Source organism: Cydia fagiglandana, chromosome 17 (assembly GCF_963556715.1).
Source record: "Cydia fagiglandana chromosome 17, ilCydFagi1.1, whole genome shotgun sequence".
In the NCBI taxonomy this organism is placed as follows: domain Eukaryota; kingdom Metazoa; phylum Arthropoda; class Insecta; order Lepidoptera; family Tortricidae; genus Cydia; species Cydia fagiglandana.
The window spans coordinates 12,882,903-12,909,146 of record NC_085948.1 but is presented as its reverse complement, the minus strand read 5'-3'; the positions used below and the strand labels follow the sequence as shown (position 1 = coordinate 12,909,146).

At 40.0% G+C, this 26,244-nt stretch overlaps 3 protein-coding genes across 3 annotated transcripts; 1 reads left to right on the top strand and 2 right to left on the bottom strand.

The window, feature by feature from the left end:
• Positions 1-1,886: 1,886 nt before the first annotated feature.
• LOC134672542 (probable ATP-dependent RNA helicase DDX46) lies at positions 1,887-20,811 on the bottom strand. The gene is made up of 18 exons (XM_063530488.1): positions 20,696-20,811; positions 20,434-20,625; positions 19,941-20,085; positions 19,341-19,545; positions 18,542-18,642; positions 17,874-17,997; positions 16,524-16,693; positions 15,583-15,797; positions 14,880-15,114; positions 13,747-13,908; positions 13,313-13,432; positions 11,611-11,818; positions 9,513-9,675; positions 8,544-8,755; positions 5,891-6,054; positions 4,970-5,164; positions 3,489-3,656; positions 1,887-2,151 (listed from the first exon to the last, which is right to left on the bottom strand). Exons 1-18 carry the CDS (start codon positions 20,707-20,709, stop codon positions 1,909-1,911), a joined length of 3,036 nt encoding a protein of 1,011 aa, XP_063386558.1. The 5' UTR covers positions 20,710-20,811; the 3' UTR covers positions 1,887-1,908.
• A 125-nt stretch (positions 20,812-20,936) lies between these two features.
• On the top strand, positions 20,937-21,966 carry LOC134672506 (U6 snRNA-associated Sm-like protein LSm3). Its single transcript, XM_063530447.1, has 3 exons — positions 20,937-21,104; positions 21,275-21,382; positions 21,761-21,966. The coding sequence occupies exons 1-3, from the start codon at positions 21,084-21,086 to the stop codon at positions 21,938-21,940; spliced, it is 309 nt and encodes a 102-aa protein (XP_063386517.1). The 5' UTR covers positions 20,937-21,083; the 3' UTR covers positions 21,941-21,966.
• LOC134672505 (U3 small nucleolar RNA-associated protein 14 homolog A) lies at positions 21,962-25,539 on the bottom strand. The gene is made up of 3 exons (XM_063530446.1): positions 24,809-25,539; positions 24,369-24,561; positions 21,962-23,533 (listed from the first exon to the last, which is right to left on the bottom strand). Exons 1-3 carry the CDS (start codon positions 25,459-25,461, stop codon positions 21,977-21,979), a joined length of 2,403 nt encoding a protein of 800 aa, XP_063386516.1. The 5' UTR covers positions 25,462-25,539; the 3' UTR covers positions 21,962-21,976.
• Between the last annotated feature and the right edge of the window lie 705 nt (positions 25,540-26,244).

Genomic DNA, 26,244 nt, shown 5'->3' with positions numbered 1-26,244 from the left:
CAACGACAAATATCGGCAATAATCCCTTTCCATTTCCTAGTAGATAAAATAAAACGAATCGTCAATAAAATCAATATCAAACATATTGTCACTTTATTTCCTATGAACTATATATTTCAGATACATTAACAAAAACTGATAAGGTCAGTGCATGGAAAAGTATGCATGCCCTGGCACAATCGTTGGCGTTGGTGCTTAACAATAAAGAGTAAAGTTTAAAATCTCTCAGAAAACGAGTCTACAAGTAACTGCTGTTGTGCTGTTACAGGACTCAAGACGTATGTAAGTTTTTGTTACAAGTGTACCAATCTACACTTGTAATTTACAATATTTTTATAAAACGCTTGTTCGATTATGAGTTTAAAACTATAAAACTCCCGTATTTTCGTCTATGGTTGAGCTACAGGCACTTGTACCTGTAACCTGTAAAATTGTAACACAGTACTATTATAAAACGCAAATTGTAAAAAACGGAGCAAGTGTTGCCAGTAAACGCCTGTAAACTTGTAACTTGTAACTTTATAAAACTGGGCCCAGGTATCCTACCATACAAGTTTAATTCCATTTTTCGATGAGGTATTTTTTTGATGTTTTTTTGTCCAACGTTTTTGCCATTTGTACAAAATCTGCCAGGTTAAGCCTAGGCCGACCAAGTGCGTTGGAAGGTACTAAATGTCAGGTACCTCTACAGGGTAGGTATATTCTATTTTTTGATCAGGTTTGTTTCATGCAGCCGGCAACCGGATTAGTCCTAGAACTCTTATAGTATAACTTAGAAATCTAAATGAAAGTTCAAATAGCGTTAATAAAAGTTGATTTGTGACATTATTTGTTTCATTTATGTGTTCAATACAAAAATGTCCATTAATGGATGTTCATAATTGGGTCCATGTCCATGACTGGGTGTCCATTACTGAATTTTTGATGTCCATCAATGGTGATTTCGTAAATTTCAATTTATATATTTTTTATTAATTATGTATTAAACATACAGAATTTTTGGTTTTGTTTAAATGTTCCTCATGTATTTAAGTGCCGAAAAAAAAATCACCATTTTTGTATCGTCAAAAAACATCCCATTTTTAAACGAAATTCTAATTTAGTGCGCTTAACATGTCCATGATTGGTGCCGTCACTCTACCCGCCCATTTGGGTAGATACGGGTAAATACCGGGTAGATGGGTATTTACCTGGGTGGGTAAATTGGGTAAATACCCGCGACCCACCTCTAGGCCTAGTCAATACAAGAGAGGAACCTCTTGTATTGATTTTGATAAATCGTCCCAGCACGAAGTGGGAACAAATGAAAAAAAATAGCCGTCAGGTTGGGAATAATTGGGAAGTTTGATTCCCACCTTTACCCAACTAGGATTAAAATTTATGTAAATGTTTACCTAGGTATTCCGTAAGCTCAATATTTCTTTACATTCTTCCTACTGCTATGAAATTAACCACCAAATTACAACCAGACCTTATTTGTGAAGAACGTCATATTTTTAAAGCGAAGATTTAAACTCCTATTGACTTTTAAGTGGTAGACAGACATTGTATATTATTTTAACATCTGTCAATTTATGCAGAGATGCCAAGCGGCTAATAGCTTTGTAAACTGTACCTAGTAAATAGCGAGTGATCTCTGACTTTGCTTTGGCGACCGCGAGCTCTTGCGAGCTCTCGATGGCGAGGTATAGCTTGACCTCCCGTTCGGCCGGAGTTTTAAAACCTTATTTCTGAAGAATGTCACACTTATTTTTAAACCAAGATTTTAATTCGCATTGACCTCTAAGTGGTAGTCATATCTTATTTTTTTTTTTTACATCTATCAATTTAGGTAGTAAAAAATCTTTCTGGGTGGATACGCAGCTGGGTATGAAATAAAACACCAATTACAACCAATCATGTATTCTTTTACAATACTTTATATCTAGCCTTATTGACCATGTGATGCGCCGAGGTCTGCAGCTTGAGCAGTTCTTCCTTGATCAGGCGAGTGATCTCCGACTTGGCTTTGGCGACCGCGAGCTCTTGCGAGCTCTCGATAGCGAGGTATAGCTTGCGCTCGCCTTCGGGCGGATTCTTGCCGGGCGGGACGTAGGTGCCGCGGACTGTGATGCCGGCTTCCGAGTACTCGCTGATGAGGGCCAGGGCTTCCTGTTGGTAAGAGCACAGAATAAATAATAGTACTAGGTACAGAAGATTCACTCTCTAACAAAACGCGTCTGTTACGATTAGGACAGATATGACCGCTAGGTGGCGACAGCGCCACGCGCGGCTTATGGCTAGCCACTAAAATTGGCGTGGGACGGATGTACTTGTATCTACTTGTTACAAAGCGACGAAAGCGTGGGGTGAGCCACGCCTGTTAAGAGTAAAATTAGTTATATTTTTCAGGTAACGCTTAGCCGAAGGCAGGTGTTCAACCTATTGTTGCGTTTCTCTTAGTGGACGAAACTAGAAAAAGTGCTTGCCGTAGTGAAAAAGCCAGCGATCGACGATTAATATTTTTTTCCTATTTTATTCAATCGGGATCTAACTATACACGCGAACTATACTAAAACTACAAGTTTTATAAAAATCACATCTTTTTTCACCGACTCAAACGGAGAAGTCGAGATTGCTAATGGTAATTATTTTTCAAAGTACCACCAGGTGTTGAAATCACTATTACATTTTAATTTGAGAATTTTAATGTAATGTCAAATAGACCAAACAAGAATAGGACTTATCGCAAGATTATTAACGCATATTTAAAATGATTAATATATTTTAACTCCATATTCTGGTTTGGTCAAGATGAACAGAGTAACTTCAGAGAACTAACCTTTAATGACATTTATAAACACAACAATGACTCCGCCGGTTGTTCTTCAGTAATTTAATACAAAAGAACACCAAAGCACCGATGAGAGCTAGTTTCAACAACATCTTGGACGATTATTCAATGCGAACTGAGAAATGTACGGACTAAAGGGGCGTATAAGTACTAGGGCTTTAGGTTATCTAAGAGCAGACCCAATGTAAACACGTCTAGAAGTCGAACTAATGCCGTGGGCCATTTATCGGTGTTTTAATCAGAAAAAGCGTATGTTCAAGCGAAAAAAGTCAAATTATAAACCTTTATTGAATTAATTAGAACGTATTAAAAAACTATAACACATTAACTGTCTTGTTATCATGGCAACAAAGATGAAATTGCTATACATAAGATGCAAGATGCATTCGATTGAAATGTTGCAAGACATTCGACAATCTTGTTGAGTCTGGCGTGCAGTTTGTGTTTTAAATACACAATATCTGGGAGACCTTTGCTCGGAAAACATAAAAACTCAAAAACGCGCGTTTTCCCAGGGATAAGACCTAGCTAGATCGATTTTTCACCAGTTTTTTTTTATTTAAATACCTAAAGATACAGAGTATATCAACGTCAAGTTTACATAGTTTGCCGATCTAGATAAACGGTCCCTATATTTAAAAAAAAAGTGACTGACCTTGCTAGTGACCCTCCAGCGCGCCTGCTGCGGGAAATCGTTGATCTCCAACTCGGTCTCATACTTCCGGAACACCTCCTCAGCCGGTTCGTTATTGCTCTCATCACGAGGTTGGTAGTTCAGTCGGGTGTTCAGTTTGGCCGCTAACTGTTCCGCCACCGTCTTAGCCTGGAAGTAAAATAGAACGAACAATAGAAACATTGTTAATGTTATTAAGAATGATACGCTATATTGGCGTCGAGTCGGCATGGCTTATAATATGAATACAATATAAGCGTCGATATCGGATATTTAATTGTTTACAATTAAGTGCATAGACTTATTTGCCGAGCAACGTGAGAGTAAACAAGTTGCATTTTAGTGATATAAGAATTTTTCAAGGAGAATGTGCTCGTTTATTGATAAGTTCACATACAATTATTTGTTGTATTTTTCCTTGAAGGTAATTAATACCTGCTTGCACGCGTGGGTTCAGATCCCATCCTCGTCGCCAATGTAATAATAGAAAGCCGGTTTATTTCTGACTGACGTTTATTGTCAAACTATCTCAAATCTCAAGTGGTATCTATACTGGTATAGTAACAACCTTTTTACAATCGTAGCAATAAGTACAAAGTCTGTCTCTCCAGGATATCCCAACCAATCGGGCGCTGCCCTTAAAAGTGATCGGCAAGATGGAAAGGGGAGTGACAAAACTCCGCAGATTGTTTTTGTTTAAAAAGTTTTACGCACACTAAAGCACATTTACTACCACCAAATTTGAAAAGGACCGTAAACAATTATTATAAAGTTATCACCACCTTTGCCTGAGTTCGAGAAACAAAGATCCCTGCCTCTCCAGCACATTTCAACGCGAGATAAACTACCCGTTCCATCTATTTTATACAAACAATGTCAATTGCTATCTGGCAGACAACTATATTTATTACTGTTAACGTTAAAACAGCATAAGCTTACCCCCTATGATCAAAATAAAATTACAAGTCAGCGAACAATGACAAATGTATGTATGTATGCCAGACGGCAACAGGGTTTTATGAGCATCTTTATATATAATTAAATTAACAAAACTCTAAATATCTTAGACTATGATCAAACTGAAAGCATCCTACAATAATATAGCGCACTCACGCACGCACGCACGCACGCACGCACGCACGCACGCACACACACACAGACATATATAATGTAATTGCTATGTAATCTTACTAGAATGGCATTGTTTTCTGGTATCAAAACAAGCCCTATAAATAAATATTATTAATTTCTTAAAAACAAAATGTACTTCATACAGTTTCTATTGTCTGGGAGAGGACACTGACTTCTGTAACACAGGTCTTAAGTCTTAACCTAGCTCAGAAGTCAGGGACTTTAACACCTTACACTTACCTTACTTGTTTATGTCAATAAAATCTTTTTTTTTGTTTATTTCTGTACAGAAGGGGGAAAAGATGCTGCCTGGCGACTGAAGAAATTCGTACCGTAATGAGCGTGTGCGCAGAGGGCGCGCCCTTGAGGATGGCCTCGGCGGCCTGCTGCGTGGCGCCCTTGTGCTCGGCGCCGAGCCCCTTGGCCAGGTTGATGCGGGACGCCAGGCGCCGCGCCAGCTCCAGCTTGCCGTCCGCGCCGCCCGCCGCGGCCGCGCTCGAGGGCACGCCGGGGGTCGCTACGCCCGGCTGGGAACAAACGAGTTGAGATTTACATACCATTGAAGGGATGTTTACAAAAACAACATAACTGACTACATTGGTTGACACCTGAAACGATTAACAATGTTCTTAAAAAAGTGTCAACCGCTCTAAGCAGTTATGCTGTTTTTGTAAACATCCCTTCAATTAATAGTGTATTATACTGTATTTAAAATAAATTATTTGACAGTTCTAAACAAGTAACTGATTTGACTAGTAGGAAAATACCCTATTCCAGGGGTGTCCAAACTACGGCCTTCGACCCCTAGTTTTGGCCTGAAAGAAAGTGTGAAAGACCATACAAACTGGCCCTTGAAAATGAAGCGAATAGGCCCAACGGTCTTACAATTTAAATTATTCAAAATAAACTGGCAACTTTGACATTTTTCTGCCCTCCGGCCGAAGAGCATCAATTTTCGGCCCGCTGCGCTAAACGAAGTGGCCGCTTTCTAGCTCCGTCGAACAGAAAAATAGTATACATACCTCGGCCAGTAAATATCAAAGCCTCAGATCACATATTTGCGACCTCGGCTTCGCCTCGGCAACTAATATTGCCAAACATTATACTGAATAGATGTATTTACTTAATATTTAATGTACAAAAGAAAAACTTATCGTGCAAAAGGCAGATTTAATGTCAAAAGGCACTTTCTACCAGCCGACCTTAAGGCAAAGCAGAAAGATTAGATTGTATCCTTTTTTATTTTTCCCCACCTTGATCTCCTTGACGATCTTCTTAGCAGCCAGCATGGTCTCGATCTGCTGGTCGAGGTCTCCCTCCACGTCCTCGTCGTCCGAGTCCTGGAGCCCTAGCGCCGCTTTCTGGTACTTCTTCTTTTCACTTGCCGCCATAGCTTCGGATTCGTCGAATTTGAAACCTGAACAACAATAATCAAGTGTTGTGTAATGTATTTAAACTTTCCACAAGTTTGTGTCAAAATAAAAAGTTGGTAGAATTTTTTATCGCTAATTAATCATAAGACATTCGTCTACCTACTAATCGTAAAGACAATTCTAATGAGCCCAAAACTCGAACAGTTTGCGTTAATTAATTAAAGAGCTCGCCCGCGTATCTACCCGGGTAAGGAACGTTTATAGAAGTATCACTCACCTTTCTTACTGAATCCTCCTCCAGTATGCACCTTCTTGCCGTCCTTTTCCTGCGCTTCCTTGTACGTCTCCCACAGCTGCCTGAGAGCCGACGGTACGGGCGCCCCGCTAACTTCTAACGCTCGTAATATGTCGCCCGCGTATCTTCCTTGCTCCGGCGTGAGGAATGTATATAGAAGTATCACTCACCTTTCCCACTGAATCCTCCTCCAGTATGCACCTTCTTGCCGTCCTTTTCCTGCGCTTCCTTGTACGTCTCCCACAGCTGCCTGAGAGCCGACGGTACGGGCGCCCCGCTAACTTCTAACGCTCGTAATATGTCGCCCGCGTATCTTCCTTGCTCCGGCGTGAGGAATGTATATAGATATATCACTCACCTTTCCCACTGAATCCTCCTCCAGTATGCACCTTCTTGCCGTCCTTTTCCTGCGCTTCCTTGTACGTCTCCCACAGCTGCCTGAGAGCCGACGGTACGGGCGCCCCGCTAACTTCTAACGCTCGTAATATGTCGCCCGCGTATCTTCCTTGCTCCGGCGTGAGGAAGGTATATAGATATATCACTCACCTTTCCCACTGAATCCTCCTCCAGTATGCACCTTCTTGCCATCCTTTTCTTGCGCTTCCTTGTACGTCTCCCACAGCTGCCTGAGAGCCGACGGTACGGGCGCCCCGCTAACTTCTAACGCTCGTAATATGTCGCCCGCGTATCTTCCTTGCTCCGGCGTGAGGAATGTATATAGATATATCACTCACCTTTCCCACTGAATCCTCCTCCAGTATGCACCTTCTTGCCATCCTTTTCTTGCGCTTCCTTGTACGTCTCCCACAGCTGCCTGAGAGCCGACGGTACGGGCGCCCCGCTAACTTCTAACGCTCGTAATATGTCGCCCGCGTATCTTCCTTGCTCCGGCGTGAGGAATGTATATAGAAGTATCACTCACCTTTCCCACTGAATCCTCCTCCAGTATGCACCTTCTTGCCATCCTTTTCTTGCGCTTCCTTGTACGTCTCCCACAGCTGCCTGAGAGCCGACGGTACGGGCGCCCCGCTAACTTCTAACGCTCGTAATATGTCGCCCGCGTATCTTCCTTGCTCCGGCGTGAGGAAGGTATATAGATATATCACTCACCTTTCCCACTGAATCCTCCTCCAGTATGCACCTTCTTGCCATCCTTTTCTTGCGCTTCCTTGTACGTCTCCCACAGCTGCCTGAGAGCCGACGGTACGGGCGCCCCGCTAACTTCTAACGCTCGTAATATGTCGCCCGCGTATCTTCCTTGCTCCGGCGTGAGGAATGTATATAGATATATCACTCACCTTTCCCACTGAATCCTCCTCCAGTATGCACCTTCTTGCCGTCCTTTTCCTGCGCTTCCTTGTACGTCTCCCACAGCTGCCTGAGAGCCGACGGTACGGGCGCCCCGCTAACTTCTAACGCTCGTAATATGTCGCCCGCGTATCTTCCTTGCTCCGGCGTGAGGAATGTATATAGATATATCACTCACCTTTCCCACTGAATCCTCCTCCAGTATGCACCTTCTTGCCGTCCTTTTCCTGCGCTTCCTTGTACGTCTCCCACAGCTGCCTGAGAGCCGACGGTACGGGCGCCCCGCTAACTTCTAACGCTCGTAATATGTCGCCCGCGTATCTTCCTTGCTCCGGCGTGAGGAATGTATATAGAAGTATCACTCACCTTTCCCACTGAATCCTCCTCCAGTATGCACCTTCTTGCCATCCTTTTCTTGCGCTTCCTTGTACGTCTCCCACAGCTGCCTGAGAGCCGACGGTACGGGCGCCCCGCTAACTTCTAACGCTCGTAATATGTCGCCCGCGTATCTTCCTTGCTCCGGCGTGAGGAAGGTATATAGATATATCACTCACCTTTCCCACTGAATCCTCCTCCAGTATGCACCTTCTTGCCATCCTTTTCTTGCGCTTCCTTGTACGTCTCCCACAGCTGCCTGAGAGCCGACGGTACGGGCGCCCCGCTAACTTCTAACGCTCGTAATATGTCGCCCGCGTATCTTCCTTGCTCCGGCGTGAGGAATGTATATAGATATATCACTCACCTTTCCCACTGAATCCTCCTCCAGTATGCACCTTCTTGCCGTCCTTTTCCTGCGCTTCCTTGTACGTCTCCCACAGCTGCCTGAGAGCCGGCGGTACGGGCGCCCCGCTAACTTCTAACGCTCGTAATATGTCGCCCGCGTATATTCCTTGCTCCGGCGTGAGGAAGGTATATAGATATATCACTCACCTTTCCCACTGAATCCTCCTCCAGTATGCACCTTCTTGCCGTCCTTTTCCTGCGCTTCCTTGTACGTCTCCCACAGCTGCCTGAGAGCCGGCGGTACAGGCGCCCCGCTAACTTCTAACGCTCGTAATATGTCGCCCGCGTATCTTCCTTGCTCCGGCGTGAGGAATGTCCAGGCGTAGCCTTTGTTGCCTGCGCGGCCGGTGCGACCGCATCTGTAAAATTTGTGTTATTAGAAAAGTGGAAGTACTTATTAGAAAACACATCCTTTTTTTGTAAAATTACATAATCTTTCTATTCTTTTGTGTAGGTATATAAATGTGAAAACTAGCAACTGCTTCGGACGAGTGCGCACTGAGATATTTCATCAAGGTATCAAAATTTCGTTTACTGTCAAATCGATATGGATACAAACTTTCCCGAGCTAATCAAATCGCAAAATATGGCTAAGTATACACATTTTGTTGTGTACTTTCCGTGCTTCACTCCACCACCCTTCACCAGCGTTGGTCCATCCTGGCTTGTTAGCAGGCCATGCCGAATCGGTACCATTTCGTGGCTCATATTACTTGTTATGTTATGTGTAAGCATGTTTTTTGTTCCTCTTTTTTTTAATCTGTTAATTCTTAGCCACGAATATACTATTTCTATTTAAAATTAAATCACCTGTGCACGTAGTCTTCATAATGGTTCGGACAGTCGTAGTTGACAACCAGCACCAGTTGTTTGACATCCAGCCCTCGCGCTGCGACGCTGGTAGCTACAAGTAGCTTCACCTTCCCATTCTTGAAGGTTAGTATATTATACACTGAATGTCACCTGTGCACGTAGTCTTCATAATGGTTCGGACAGTCGTAGTTGACAACCAGCACCAGTTGTTTGACATCCAGCCCTCGCGCTGCGACGCTGGTAGCTACAAGTAGCTTCACCTTCCCATTCTTGAAGGTTAGTATATTATACACTGAATGTCACCTGTGCACGTAGTCTTCATAATGGTTCGGACAGTCGTAGTTGACAACCAGCACCAGTTGTTTGACATCCAGCCCTCGCGCTGCGACGCTGGTAGCCACAAGTAGCTTCACCTTCCCATTCTTGAAGTCCACGATGGTGGAGTCCCTGTCGAATTGATCAATCCCTGTAACAGGCACGCGTTAATATATTCCATAGTCAATATCAGTTGGGTAGAAAGATACCCTCACAATTGTGAAAGTATTTTTCTACAGATGAATAAGTGTGACAAAGAGAAGACAATTGTGTTGTTGCATGTAAAACTTTAGGGGTACGTTTGTTTCACATAAAATTTTAAGTCATAATGTATTGTATGTCATATTATCATTAGTCCTAAAACTGAAACCGTTAACTTTTCAGGATTTTCGTAAGATTATCCTATAGATTAGGTTAGGTTTGTTTTATGGCAATCCTGAAGTTACGCGTTTCTAAATCAAACAAATTATGACTGACGAAAATGTGGACAAACAATACATTATGACTTAAAACTTTTTGCGAAACAATAGAGACCCAAAACTTTATCAAGCCCACGTAAAGTAGTAAAGAAATCGCGTAGTTTCATAGAAAGAAAATCGTCCACGGATTGTTCAGAATATCAACTTTTTGAACGAAATCTTTAAAGACATAGGATAAAACGTTTGAATTTCTGTTACTTAGGGTGGTATTCTGTCCGTCCTATGTGCATTGCGTCTCACTCTCTTATTAAGCAAAATGTGCGACGCAAATACACATTGGGCCACGATATTGGACAGATGGAATACCATCCGGGCTGATATAGACGGCGCGCGAACACGTATGGGTTTTGATCGTTCGGTTGAATTGGACGTGACCAACAGTCCGCAATGTAACTAAAATCGCATGCGAGTTCGCGCGCCGTCTAAATCAGCCCTTAGTCAGGCTCAATAATAGTTATCGATTATAATAACTAGTCAGGGTAATTAATGATTAATAATTGTTATTTTATGAAATCAGCAGCAACTTTTGACTTTTGGAGAACCAAAAATACAGCCGCGAAGGGCAATAACGTGAATGAAATATTTTTTGGCCCTTGTAAGTTTAGTTTAAAACAGGGTAAAGTAAAAGTCGAAGTCGCACAGCAACCTGTAAAGAAATATTAAAACCTGTAGTCTGTTCTGTGGTAAACTTATCTATAGGTAATCAATCATTTTATATATTTTGCGATTCAATCTCTAATTCGTTATAAATTAAAAAAATAATATGGTTGTCTGTAAAGTCGGTTTACGGACGATAATTTTACGTGATAACGTCATAAAAAACATTGATGAAAAATTGCATACTTGTCCACAACGTGGCCGTAACGTTACCATGGAGATATGTCCACAACGTGACACTTTTTCGTGCATGCTACCGGTGTTCATCGATTTATAAGACGTTATCACGTCAAAAAGAAATATTTATTTTATTTCTACCTTATACTCAAATATCATACTTTGTCTATTGATTTATATGCCATAAGCTATAGAGCAATGGATTCAAATTACATGTCTAACTCTAGCATTGAGTTATATTAGAAACTATGTTTTTTTCTGAAGCAGGCGTGGCTCCGCGATTTCGTCGCGTCGCTACAAGTACATGCACCCATTTTGGTGTCTAGCAGTAGTAGTTGCCACGCACCGCTACGAAACGGACGCCTACTCGCGCATGCGCTTGTATCTCTCATATGTATTTTATTTCATTAACAATGCAACACCAAAAACTCACTAAAAATTTCAACATAAGCTTACAATGTAGACATAAATGTATCATTATAAGTTTAATAAAAACCCAAGTCTTAACCCAAAGAATATTTATTCTTCCCATAAATCAAAATAAAATATAAAACGTTAAACAAATACCCAGGCTTGTAATCCATATAGGGCTACAGGTGATTTTGTTTTCTACTTTATCTCTGTATCAAACAAATATAACACTTCTCTTTTTCGCAGACGATAATTTTTTGCTCTACAGGTCACAGTCGAGACTAGTTTTTTTTTGCAAGAAAAAGTTTAAATAGAAAATGTTAATCACAATACATTTTATAATCAATTATTCATCAACATACCTCCATGTAAACTCATGCAGGAATACGACGCCTTCATCAGGTCTTTGAGCAGACTGTCGGCATTCTCCTGTTTGTCCACGAAAACGATGATGCTGCCCATCTGGCTGTACAGCCCCAGCAGTTCGAGCAGTTTGAAGAACTTGGCGTCATCTTCTAGAACGGCTACGTGCTGTTCCACCTCTTTACAGACTACGCTGCGGCCGCCGACCTGAACGAAAAGATGATGTTTATGTATTCAACACTCTAGTAAGTAAGTAAGCAAATATTGCACCATCTTCTTCCTCGCGTTATCCCGGCATTTCGCCACGGCTCATGAGAGCCTGGGGTCCGCTTGACAACTAATCCCATGATTTGACGTAGGCACTAGTTTTTACGAAAGCAACTGCCATCTGACCTTCCAATTCCAATCCAGAGGGTAAAGTAGGCCTTATTGGGATTAGTCCGGTTTCCTCACGATGTTTTCCTTCACCGAAAAGCGACTGGTAAATATCAAATGATATTTCGTACACAAGTTCCGAAAAACTCATTGGTACGAGCCGGGGTTTAAACCCGCGACCTCCAGATTGCAAGTCGCACGCTCTCACCGCTAGGCCACCAGCGCCTTTATTGCACCATAAAGTTAAAAAAATATAAAAAGCGAAATAGAAGCGTAAGACTAGGTAGATGTATATTAACTCACATTATAGACGGGTCTAACGCGAATTATATTCAATTACCTTGATTTACCGACGTTTCGACACAGGTTTCAGCCGCGACCACGACCAGTGAAACCTGTGTCGAAACGTCGGTAAATCAAGGTAATTGAATATAATTCACGTTAGACCCGTCTATAATGTGAGTTAATATGTATTCAAAACGCGAAAGTTTAAAATAGGTAGATGTAGATGTAGTGTAGGGACGCCCGGCCGCAAGCAGGCGGGCTGTCGATCGCGTGTCGCGTTCATTCAGCCCTATTCCCTGGATAAGACTAAGTAACAACAGGCAACTTTTTTCTAGACAACCTTTGGGTAGCAGGAAAGTTACTCTGAAAAAAGTGACTCTAACTAAGGGGTCGCGAAGTCTTTACAACGTCGCAAGGCCTCAGTGAGAACAAAAAGCAATGCAGGTTACATACATATAGCAAAGTCATATTTTATAGAAATATTAGAAAGTGACCACATAAGACCAAGGTGAGGGGATAATTTTTAAAGCAAGATACAAATAATTGCTTTCGATTATTAACGAAGGAAGCGAGAAATGGAACCAAGGTTACCCAAGGTTACCAGTTAAATTATATCATATAAACAGCCGGTCGCCGCTGCAAAGGCTGCGTTCAGCTTATGATACTCGTAGGGTCGCGTCGTACGGCTGCGATCGTGACCCACAAATGGTCTCCCCGGAAAATCAGCGCTGTCTTTCGGGATAGTATTATGCTGAGGCGAGACCATTTCATGGTAAACTTTAACTCTTACGAATCTTACGAATACTTGCAGTTTTTAGTTTGTGTGTAATTTTAGTTTTAAGTTTCATCATCATCATTCATCATTTCAGCCTATATACGTCCCACTGCTGAGCACAGGCCTCCTCTCATGCGCGAGAGGGCTTGGGCTATAGGGTAGGGTAGTTGGGTAGTTTTAAGTTTATCACGATTAAAATACCGGATTCTGATATAAGAATTTTAGCATGGAAATTTCCATACCTTTGATTTTTTATTGCCTATTACCTGAATTTCAATAGGTTTCTGCAATATGCGCCTGGCGAGTGCCTCCATCTGGCGCGGGAACGTGGCGCTGAACATCACCGTCTGCCGGTCCGGTCGGATGTTGTCTATTATCTTCATCACCTGAGCAATTCAAGAGCATATTAAATTTAAAAGTGGAAAAATTACTATCATGGCTGAGACTAGAACTTGGCCTCTGGATCGATACTCCAACGCTCTGCCATCTGAGCCGCCAAGACATCATCCATAGCCAGCAAATCTTTCCACCGACTTTATGAATGGAATGAATTCATTAAATATACATTTGATTGATAACGATCAAAAGGCACTTTGTTCGCTGTCGAAAAGGTTGATTTCTAATTGAAGCGCTTTATTGACAACCTACAATAAGTACCCTTTTGGTTGAGAATAGCACATATGCAACTTGGTGTACATACCTGCGGCTCGAAGCCCATGTCGAACATGCGGTCAGCTTCGTCCAGTACGATGTAGGAGACTCGTCTTAAATTGGTGACGCGGCCAGAGTTGGCCGCCAACATGTCTATCATTCGGCCGGGAGTGCATACAATGATCTCTGCGCCGCGCTTTAATTCGGCGATCTGAAAACAAAAGAATACTTACGACCCATACATGTGTTTGTTTCATTCATTGCTCTGTTATAGTGCAAGTTAAATAACTAATTTTTGCACACACGTTTTTTTCCGTGCACATTTTATTCCTAATCTGTTTCGTGATGTAACATTTCTATTATTGCTTTTATCAAACAATTTTTCTATTATTAAAATAATAATAGAATCTGTTCGGAAACAGTAGAGTCGAGAAATGTATTAGGCCCCATACATTCCACGACTCTTCTCTTTCCGCACAGACTCTATTTTACACCAATTTCTAATTTCGTTGAAAACAAAATTGCAAAATATGTGACGTTTGCGAGCCAAATGTGACAAGATTTGACAAGGAGGGGGAAGGGGTAGAAAAATATAGAAAATCGTGTGACGTAATTTATGGATGACCCCTTCTCTTCATGCCTCAAGATCGTGAAGAAATTTAAGCTCGGAAAAATTGTACTTAAAAGCGTATAATTTTATCAAAATTTTGCTGCATACTCCAGAAACATAATGAATCTTAAAAGATTAGTTTAGACACGAAACTAACCTGCTCAGATATCCCAGTGCCTCCATAAACACACACGACCCTGAGACCCAGAGACTTGGCAAACTTCCTTATATCCTTCCCGATCTGCATACATAGCTCCCTAGTGGGGGTCATGGTGAGGGATATGGGTCCGTCGGTGTCTTCCAATGGGGTTGGTCTAATGATTGACATGTCGAAACTAACCTGCTCAGATATCCCAGTGCCTCCATAGACCCACACGACCCTGAGACCCAGAGACTTGGCAAACTTCCTTATATCTTTCCCGATCTGCATACATAGCTCTCTAGTTGGGGTCATGATGAGAGCTATGGGTCCGTCTGTGTCTTCCAATGGGGGTTAGTCTGGTATGTCGAATGATTTTACGCTATTTCGTAGCATATGCGTTTTAAAAGATTAGTTTAGACGCGGAACTAACCTGTTCAGATATCCCAGTGCCTCCATAAACACACACGACCCTGAGACCCAGAGACTTGGCAAACTTCCTTATATCCTTCCCGATCTGCATACATAGCTCCCTAGTGGGGGTCATGATGAGGGATATGGGTCCGTCTGTGTCCTCCAATGGGGGTTGGTCTAGTACGTGGCGAAACATGGGCAGGATGAAGGCGAGCGTCTTGCCGGAACCGGTCTTCGCTATGCCTATTAGGTCCCTGGAAACAAGAATATTTTTGTGATTATGTAATTATATTTTGGTTAACATAAATAAAGAGGTCCAGGGAACGCGATGTCAGTATAGAATGACCTACTCTACAGAATTAATATTCATTCGGTCGGTTGCAGCGTCTGTAATCGTAATTACGTTGCTAAAATGTTATTGTATGGGAAGGGAAACCACCCATTTCCGTTCTCTCGTGTTTATACGTTAACCAGTCCGTTGAATATTAGGGTAAATCTCCCAAATAAATAATTAGAGATAAGAATTAAAACAAGCCTATTTTACCTGAATAGCAAGTCTAATACTTTACGAGAAAATTTTAAAAAACGTGTTTGGAAAAATTTACTCTTATCCTTTTTTGTCTGAAATGTATGTATAAAACAGGTAAAACCATACTTTTGATATAATTGTTTAACACTAAATTACTTAGTTTAAGGTATTTAATATTCCATTGAAAACTCACCTCCCCGACATGATAGCCGGAATAGCCTGCGCCTGAATCGGGGTAGGTTTCTCGAAGTTGAGCTTCTTCAGTATGTCCATCTCTTTCTTGCTCACGCCACAGTGCGCCCATGTTCTTATAGGTTTAGGGCAGCCTTTGCCCTTCACTCGGATGCCTTCTAGTTCTGTGCGGTACGCTTCCACTTCTTCAGGGGTCATTCGGGCTAGTTCGCTAACCTGATGGAGAGATTTATAGATAAAATTATAAGAATTCTTGAATGCAATTCAAGTAAGTGTTATTGTTTGAATATTTTGGATCATAGACAAGGGAATGAGGACATGTAAAGTTGTGTTTGATATTGAGCACTAAATCTGACAGCTGGAGTAGATGGCGTTGTATGGCACCATGTTTTATAATACCGAAGCGGATTTTAAAATGTTAGTAATTACATTCTTCGCGTCAAATGATGGTCCGTGTGACAGGTCAAGTCTCATTTTCATCGGGTTTAAATTAAAAATAATGGAAGAAATTTTTTTTACCATGTTTTTTTTTATTTACATTTCTAAAATAAACGTCACAAACTAGCAACGGCATCAAATTCAGCTGTTAAATTTGCAGCTACAATATTTTGCACTACTTTATGGATCTTAACCTCTCAACTCCCAGGGGTCTAAACTTGACAGCCAAAAACGACCTTATAGTTTTAAATTTAGAATTGATGCTTGATTCTCTTTGCTAATCCGATAACATGTTGGTGGTAAACGAACGAAATGAAATTGTCTATGGTGTTTTTCTGATGAGATAATCTATGTATACTCTGTCATGCCATTTCCGTCAGTAAAAAGGAGCGGCAAATTTTTAAAAAATGTAGGTGGGAAGAATTACCGTCCCATGAAAAATTTAAATAGGGCGCCTTTTTCTACTGTCAAACTTGTTTGATCGTCTATAATAACCTGTATTACCTCAGTATAGAAGGCCTTCCTAAACGGCATATAGTCCAACGCAGCATGGTCCACCTTAGCCAGTTCCTTCCTCTGCTTCGACGCGAGGTTCGCCGCCGTGTCCTTAATATCCTCATTTTCCTCTTCAGATGAATATTCTAGGCCGTCCTGGTTCTGTTCTATTAGTTCACCTGCCAATTTAAATTATTTATAAGACGGTGTCGACTGAGTGAACTTAGGCTCATATTAGGAGAAAGTTAGCAAGCTCTGAGTATATGTTCTAGAGATAGTTCGAAAAGTGTATCATGTGTGTAATACAAGTGTAATAATTTTATGATACTGACAACATATATGTACCTATTAACAGTATAAGTGTCTTGGCTGGAGCTGTAAACTTGTACTTACGTGTAGGGCTTGCAATATCGGATGGTTTCCAATTCCGGAACTGATTTCCGATATTGGATTCCAATTCCGGAATTCCGGAACTGGTTCCGGAATTAGGGTTTATCATATTTTTATTAATTTTTTTAGTAAAAAACAACAAAACATATGAAATTCTGATACTTTGCGTTTATTAAAGTTAGTATTTTTAAGAGACATTTAATTTGAAGTAGGTACTTACGTTTTTTTCCACCCATTTTACCACCTTATTAAAATTGTTACTTTTATTTACTTCTATGATACGGGGTATTTATTTTATAAAATAGTTAAATATAATAGGTTCCAACTCTTCCTAACCTAGTAGGTAGTGGATTTTGTTTAAGAAGTTGAAGGTCTAAGTTTGGCTTATTCTTCCTAGTTCCTAATTATGATTCAGAATATCATATAATTATTATGTGTTTCTACAGGATTCGAAATCGTTAATAGAGAAACCTCTTTCATGCTGAATTCTCTTTCATTAGGATTCCGACTATTTTGACTATTCTAAGCAAGTAAATCGCTCGACTTTATTGTATTTTTATTTTTTTATTATGAACCCATATTGTCCCACTGCTTTAACAAAAGGAAAAGTAAAATATACCTATACTATAGTTCATTGAATGACTAAGAAGCACTTAATAACGACAAAAAAACACCCGTACAGTGTAGTTTCTTAACAATTTTTAATAATAAACTTATTAAAGCTTACAAAAAGTACTTAAATCCAATTCCGGAATTTTTGATATTGAGTGGTATCAATTCCGGAATTGTAATATCGGAGAATTTGTTCGAGATTCCGGAATTTCGAAATTCCGGAATTCCGGAATGCAAGCCCTACTTACGTGTTTGCCTGAATAAAGAATAAAGAATGTCTCACATACAAACGACAGTTTTGATTGCCCCCGTTTGTCCAAGCATTTTGGATAGTAAATGAGAAAATTTTAAATTTACCTTTATTTTTCTGTTCTGTGACCTTTTTCTTGGCCGTACCAGTCAGAATGACCACGCCCGTGCCTCCGTTAGTTGGCACAGTCATTCCCCTTTGCTGATCCATTTGATTCACTTTGCGCACCTCCTAAAACATATGCACATATGTGTAAACACCGGGACTTGTATTCATTCTTTGAGATAGTTACTGATAAATAAATAAATATCTGGGGACATCTTACACAGATCAACCTAGTCCCAAACTAAGCAAAGCTTGTACTACAGCTGCTAGGCGACGAAGTACATACTTATATAGATAAAAACATACTTATATACATAGAAAATACCGATGACTCAGGAACAAATATTTGTGTTCATCACACCAATAAATGCCCTTACCGGGATTCGAACCCAGGACCGTCGGCTTCACGGGTAGGGTCACTATCCACTAGGCCAGACCGATCGTCAAGGTCGAAATAAGGATAGAAAGACACACCACTAAAACACACACGTATATTAATATCCAACCAAAGTTTAGGTTTAGGCCGCACCAAAACTGTGTCTTTGGTAGTGACCAGCCGAAGTAAAAACCAATCAAATCCGGTATCGGCAAAAAAACAGCTTTCGTTTGGACACTCATATTTAAAGTTTATCAAGTATATAAACTAATGAATAGTATTTTAATGGTTTACCTGTTGAACCTCTTGCATGTAAGCATCCAGAGGATCAATTTCGTCTTCTACCTCCATTTTTTCTTCAGCTGAGGCTTTTTCTTTGCTCTCTGCATCCTCCCCTAAGACAAAATAAAACCATGTGTATACCTAATTATCATAATGGTAAACAATAGTAATTATAATCAAGTAAAAGTTGTTTTTATTTTTATTGGGAAGGAGAAAATTAAGGAGTTTCGTCACGCAGTGACGATGTCACACCTATAATGACACCCTTCTTATTCTATTAATAATTATTATGAAGAAATATGTTTAAATATAAATTGCACATCATCATGGCCTCGTCTGATAAAGTTCAAATTAATAGCTTCTGCAGAAATGTAAAGCATAAGCCCCCATTCGCACGAGAGCTTTTTCAACAACTTTGTTTAGAAAAAACATATTAGGCATAACTAGAAATGACACAGCAAGTAAGAAACTGTCAATTTAAAAACATCAAAATAAATTGGCCACTAAAACCAATACATAAGACAAAAATATAAGTATTAAAAAAACTTAAGACTAAGGTAGCTGTCCAAACAGTGGAGATAACTAGAGAAAATAGTAGCAAAAAAACTATTTTCTCACAAAAGAAATGTTATGTTATGTTGCCTGTGTAAATAAAATAGATGCAAATATTTTTCACTGATAGTTGGCTGTTTACATTCCAAGCATGTTCTTTAAGAGAAAAGAAAACACTCATCTACGAAAAACTCCACTTTATAATCGCCACCGTCAGACTGCTCCCTTAAGAAAAAGAAATAAAAATTGTTGTAAATACCATTGCGAGCAATTTCACCTTCATCTCCAGAGTCATCCTCCAGAGACCACTTCTTGGCGGGTATCTGAATGTTGCTGACTAAGCTGCCCTTCTGGACCTCCTTCTTAGCGGACTCCAGCTCTTTACGCTTCCGTTCCGCTCTCCAGCGCTCAATGCGGTCGCGGCGCTTTTGCATTTCCGCCTCTAAGCGCACTTGTTCTTCTTCCTAGTGCAGAAAAGGAAACATAAACAAAAATGTGACAATCAAATTCTAAAATGTAGCGTTAATGTATTGAGTCTAAACTTGAATTCCAAGTCTATGTTATACAACCTATAGATTTATAATCCTATATATAGGTAGATGAAATCCGCTTAACCTTGGGGCCCTACTGGTCCAGAGTTGCAGAAGACATAGTACAGTGGAGAAGGTTGGAGGAGGCCTATGTCAAGAGGCACACCGAACTGTGGGACATTTTGTAGAAAACATGATAACATTTAAAAAAAAAAGCTTTTAAACCCAAGGATCGGAAACAAAAGGCTATATAGATAGATAGATAGATAGATTTATAATTCTTGTATCCCATAAGGGCTCTTTTCTTCAAAACATTGAACTTAACATACCTTGTCCACAGAGCCAGGGTCATATTCCGTTGACTCTTGCTTAATAGATTTCTCTTTGGATTTTGATCGGTCTCTATCCTTATCAGGCGACTTTTTCCTCGATGACTTACTGCTTGCACCATTGCGTTTGTCATCCCTCTTATCACTGAAAAGTAATGGAATACAGTAGGTAAATTGGAAGTCGCTATGCAGTTTTGTACCTTGACATATTTTATCAGCCATTTTAAAGATCACTGCAATAAAGTACTAGTTTAAAGTGCATGTAAGGGCATGTTTTTGGTACTAATTTTCTATATAAGCCAGTCTTGAACTTTCCATACAAATTATACAAAAGAAACTTAGTTTCGGATATTGTTGTGTAATAAAATAACTTGTATACAAACAAAACAATGAGCATAAGGTCAACAATTTCAATTCAATTTGTGGAGCAGAGCCTTAATTTTATTGGTCAATGTGTTCTATTTAGATATAAGTAAACAAATCGGGGCCTTACCTTTTCCTGTCCCTATCTCTATCCCTGCTGCGATCTCGTTTAGATTCCCTTTCCCTGCTACGGCTACGCTTCCTTTTCGAAGATTTCGAAGCTCGGTCCCTGCTCCTGGACCTGGAGCGCCGCCTCTTGCGGTCGGGCGAAGCTGACCGACTGTGGGAGCGACGACGTTCACGATCGCGTTCTCGATCACGCCTGGAAACAACCATATTTTAACAGGGCTCTGTGACCTTTTTTAACAAACAAATAACTTGTTGATACTAACCCGCTTCTAACCATGTTGATTTATTATAGTTTAATCGCTGTCTCGTCGCATAATTCAAGGAATTCTTCTGAAACAATGCAATGAATGATGCACGCACGCAATCAATCACAATTTTTTGACATTTCTTAGTAACAGATAAAGCAATGCCCATTCATACTCATTATACTATGTGAGCGGTTAAAATGGTATCTCAAACAAAGTTAAAAAAAAAACTTGACAGCTTCTTCGACTAGCGGCAAAGTCGGCAAACGCTTTGCTCCAAGTAACGAATATAACCAAGAAATAATACGTTTATAGAAATTAATCACTTCTCCAGTGTCGGTGACTGAATTGTATTCATTAAACTTACTATCTGTACTTACCAACTCTACCGAATCATCATTAAATCATGGCAGATGATGGCGAAAATGTAGGTTGATGGTTTGAACATATTTGTTTATTTATTCGTATATATTACACTAGTTGTAGTCCTATATTGTTTATTTCTTATTTATCAAAGACTTCAAGCCAATTCATGATGTTTTTATACTTTGTATCTGCTCTTTTATTTACTGTTTACTTTGATATGCCTGTTTTCAGGTATCGGTAATGACTGTGAAGGAGCCATTAGATCTTATAAGGCTAAGCTTAGATGAAAGAATATACGTAAAAATGCGTAATGAACGAGAACTTCGTGGCAAACTGCATGTAAGTTATGGCTGTATATATATAACTGGCTATTTTGTATGTAATACTGACGAACGACAATGTCTGCTAAAGTCACAAATATTAACAAAGTGCGGCCCGCGTCATTTTCGTTAACTACTATGTGGCCCTGGGCTGCTAAAAGATTGCGGACCGCTGCTGTAGTTGATCATAAGGTGCTGGCTTTGAAGCATTGTTTATTAGTTTTCCCTAGTTAGTCTGCTTAGATTAAAAAACTCTAGGCCCTATTATGGATCCAGCAACATAAATATGTAACAGGGACCGCAGTCTGCACCCAAAACATAAAAAACAATTAAATTATCATGTAGGTATGTTAAATATTTATTGAAAATATTGTCTTATTATATTTTAATGTCACAGGCTTATGATCAACATCTCAACATGGTCCTAGGAGATGCAGAAGAGACAATCACAACAGTGGAGATTGATGAAGAAACATATGAGGAAGTCTACAGAACAACAAAGCGGACTATTCCCATGTTATTTGTGAGAGGTGACGGTGTCATATTAGTCTCACCACCAATCCGAGTTGGAGTATAAGTAAGACAAATAAAACATTAATTAAGTAGATTAGTTTTATTTCTGTCCCAATAATTTCATAAGTTTCTCATTTCCGAAGGTCCGGTTTTTCTTAACAAGCAGTTCGTCTTCATCCATTGCCTCAATGATAGCACCAGCCTTAGTGATAACACTTGGTTTGATTAACTTTTTGTGTGCTTTTTCAGTGATAAAAGTGTTACCGAGCGGAACTCTGATTGATGCTTCATAATCCTTGACACTATTGAATGGGAATGGTACATTGGTTACTTTATGAACAGCTAGTTTAGGATCCTTAAATTCTTTTATGATTATATCACCTTTGTTTTCATCCCTTCTCGGAAATTTCGGAACAGGTTTAGAGATAAATCTGTTCTTTTTCTTTTTAGGAGCTTTTACTCCTTTTCCTCCCCAGCTACCCCAGCCAGGTAGACTTAAATCAATGTCTTCAATTTTATCCTTATTTATTTCATCTTCCTTTTCTTGCCTAAAACTGTCAACTACATCATCTTCCTCAAAGACCTCTTCAATATTTACTTTTGGAACAACTTGTTCATCATCATCATCCAACAAATCATGGCCACCTTCTCCTTCTGGTATAACAGAGTTCAAATATTTAGGCTTAGCTTGTATGAATCTAGTTGGATCAATATTTGCATCAACATTTTCTTTGGCAGGTACATCACTTTGTGCTATTTTCACTACATCAGAGAGAGGCTTGTTGCTAACCTGTACATCTTCTGGAGCATTAGCAGCTGTTTCAATTAACTCTTCATCTATGACTGGTTTTACTTTTTGTTTTTTTAGTTTCAAGTATTCAAGGTTATCTCTTTCTTCTTGTTTGTTTTCAATTTTCTTTGACTTTTTAGTAACCCTTTCCAAATTTTTTATATCTTTCTTAAGTTTGTTAATTTTACTTGCAACTTTGTTTGCAATATTTTTTTCAAGAACTTCATGTGCCTCTGATACATCTCGTTTTGCTTTCTTTGTCTCTGGGACAACATTGATTGGTTCCACAGACCAACTAGAAGTAGCTACAGCTGTCTTGGTTTTCTTAGATGAAATTGTGTTAACTTCATTTTTTCTTTTCACTGGTTTAGATTTCTTAGAAATTGTTGGTTCATCATCCTGTTTAGGTTTATTGGGAAGTTCTGGTTTATTTTTATCAACATTCTTTGCTTTAGGAATTTGTATTTCTTTTGTCTCAGTTTGTACTTTAGTACTTTCTTCAGCTTGATCATCACTGTCTCCCTGACCAATCCTATTAATACTATTTCCCAAAAGCAGCATATCTAGTGGTTTTCTATCTTTATCACTACCAGTATGTTGTGTTACATCATCATCTGAATCACTATCACTATCATCGTTCTTGTTTATCTTCCCATGAACATATTTCTTGTAACCAAAATCAAATTCAGCATCAACATTTGATTTATCTGACCTCTTCATCATCCAGGGGTTCATGGGGTCTTGAGATAGAGTGATGTCTGGTATGTTTTCAGAGTCATAATTTTCTTCATCAGTGCTGTCATTGGCTTGTGTTTTTTGAGTTAGGCCTCTGCTTACTGCTAATTGTTCAGCAAGTTCTTGTCTGGTCTGTAAATAGAAATAGGTTCATAGTTATTGCATTATTGCAGATTATAAAAAAAGAATAAAATAAAATCATGGTACCGACTTTAACCAAATTTTAAACCCTTAATCTAACAACATCCAAAATACTAGACATACATTTTTGACCCTGAATATATTGACACGTAGAAGATCTTCAGGTACACACCCAGTTTGCGTCTAGCAAGCAAGCCAGGCCCCAATTTCACATCGGTGACAGGTGCGGCGAATTGTAAAATCACTGTTGCTGACGTCACAGGCATCCATGGGCTACGATTAGCACTTACCATCGGGTGGGCCGTATTCCTGTTTGCCACCATCATTGTATTATTTAAAAATAACTTTATTATATCGGAAAAAAACAGATATTTCTCCTGCGAAGTTTCTGACAATTGTCAAAGATTTAGAAGAATTGTAGGTAATTCTTGACAGGTAATGAGTTATATGTCGGAATTTCGTGACAATTGTAGTGTTTCTTGTGACAATTGTCATAAACTTAGCAAGAGAAATATCTGTTTTTTTCCGATATCATAAAGTTTTTTTTAATAATACAATGATGGTGGCAAACAGGAATACGGCCCGCCCGATGGTAAGAGGTAACCGTAGCCCATGGATGCCTGTGACGTCAGCAACAGTGATTTTACAATTCGTCGCACCTGTCACGTTGGTGAAACAGGGGCCAGGAACAGATTCTCTTTTTATTTATTTTTTCCTAATCAGAATCGATCCACATATTGAGTGCTATGGAGACTAGACTATAACCTTACAACATGTTTTGAGCCACAAGGGTTAAATAGAACAAAGAATAAAATGTAAAGTGTACCTCTTTGTCATATTTAGCGCGAACCAATTTGCTTTTGGCCCATTTTCCAGTATTCTTATGTCTCAGTGTATGTCTCTCCAAAGCTCTAGCTTTCTCCAGAGCCTCTAACTTCTTGAGAGCTTCCTCTGGGTCCTTCTTCTGTAGCTCTTCAAACTCTTTTAGCTGCAACTTTAGTCTTTGCTTCTTGAGAATTCTGAAAACAAGTACCAGTTCAGAACAAAACCCCAAATGTTTGTTTACAGAAGTAAATTTTACATAATTACAGCTTATGCCAACCTCCACACATACCTATTCAGTAAGAGCTAAGATTTACAAAAATACTCCATCAACTATATTTACTGTGCAACTTACTGGCATACATAAATATTACTTTAATTACACAAATGAATACAGGGTTTCAATTAATATTGTGTAAATTACTATTGGCAATTAAAACTAACCTGTGATACTTCTTGCTCTTTATTTTACTCTGTCTCTTAGCTTTTGCGGCCTTGTAAGATTGTTGTGCTCTCAATTTAGCCGAGTGCTGCCTGTGTTCCAACATTTCCTCATAAGTCATTGGATACACTTTCTCCTCTTCATCTTCCTCAACTGGTACATTAGGCGGATCAATTTCCTCCAACTCCTTCTCAAGGTTCGACTTGAGTTCAAACTTGGATAAGAACTCATGTGTTGGCTGCATTTTGGTTGAGACACGCTTAAGAGGAAACGAGACAAAGTCTACGGCACGGCTCCTTGCTACGACAGGGTCCCATCTGCCTACTTTTTCCTTCGCCTGTTCGTACCCTGTCGCTCGCTTAATGCGCTCGGCTTGCGGCTTTTCAAGCGGTTTTGCCAGCACCTGCTTATTGTCCTGACTCTTTTTAAGCTTCTTGCTAATCTGTGTATGGTGGGACGTGTCTTCTAACACTTTCACAACATTTGTAAGATCGAGTTTTGGTTTAGTTTTAATCAAGTTAAACTCTGAATTGAGGTTAGTAGGTTCGCTTCGCGTTGGCTCGGTAATGAATTGAGTTTTGTCTAGTTTCGATATGGCGTGGACTAGCTTATCGTGCTCGGAAGCCACAAACTCGGACTCTTCGATGTCCTCCATTTTATTTTATTGTATTTTAGTAAAATGTAACACAAAACACGACACTTCCTTAATACTTATAACCTACAAAATTGTCATGAGAAGTGAGAAGTTGAGTTGACAGCTGACATACAAACATGAACTGTTTGAGTTATAAATAAAAACGTGGTGATTCTTGCACGCGGCGCATTTTGTCGCGAGGGCTACCATGCTCAAGTGAGTATTATATTCTTTGATGCTCAAACTACGTTCACTCTGCTTGCACATCGTGCATGTAACCAAAGAGAATATAACCACTACCATGTAACTGCAAACTGACACAAACTTCTTGGCCATATTCAAAACATAGTAACGCGCTTTTATTTGGTCCAGCTACCATGCGCTGATGCATGTCGACTAACTTACGTCTCGGCAAGCCCGTAAAAAAAAAAAAAAACCGGGCAAGTGCGAGTCGGACTCGCGCACGAAGGGTTCCGTACCATAAAGCAAAAAAAAAACGGAAAAAATGCAAAAAGAAAACGGTCACCCATCCAAGTACCGACCACGCCCGACGTTGCTTAACTTTGGTCAAAAATCACGTTTGCTGTATTTAGTATTTGTTGTTATAGCGGCAACAGAAATACATCATCTGTGAAAATTTCAACTGTCTAGCTATCACGGTTCGTAAGATACAGCCTGGTGACAGACCGACGGACGGACGGATGGACGGACGGACAGCGAAGTCTTAGTAATAGGGTCCCGTTTTACCCTTTGGGTACGGAACCCTAAAAACAACGGGTTGGACTCCGGGAGTGCCGGCAGAAG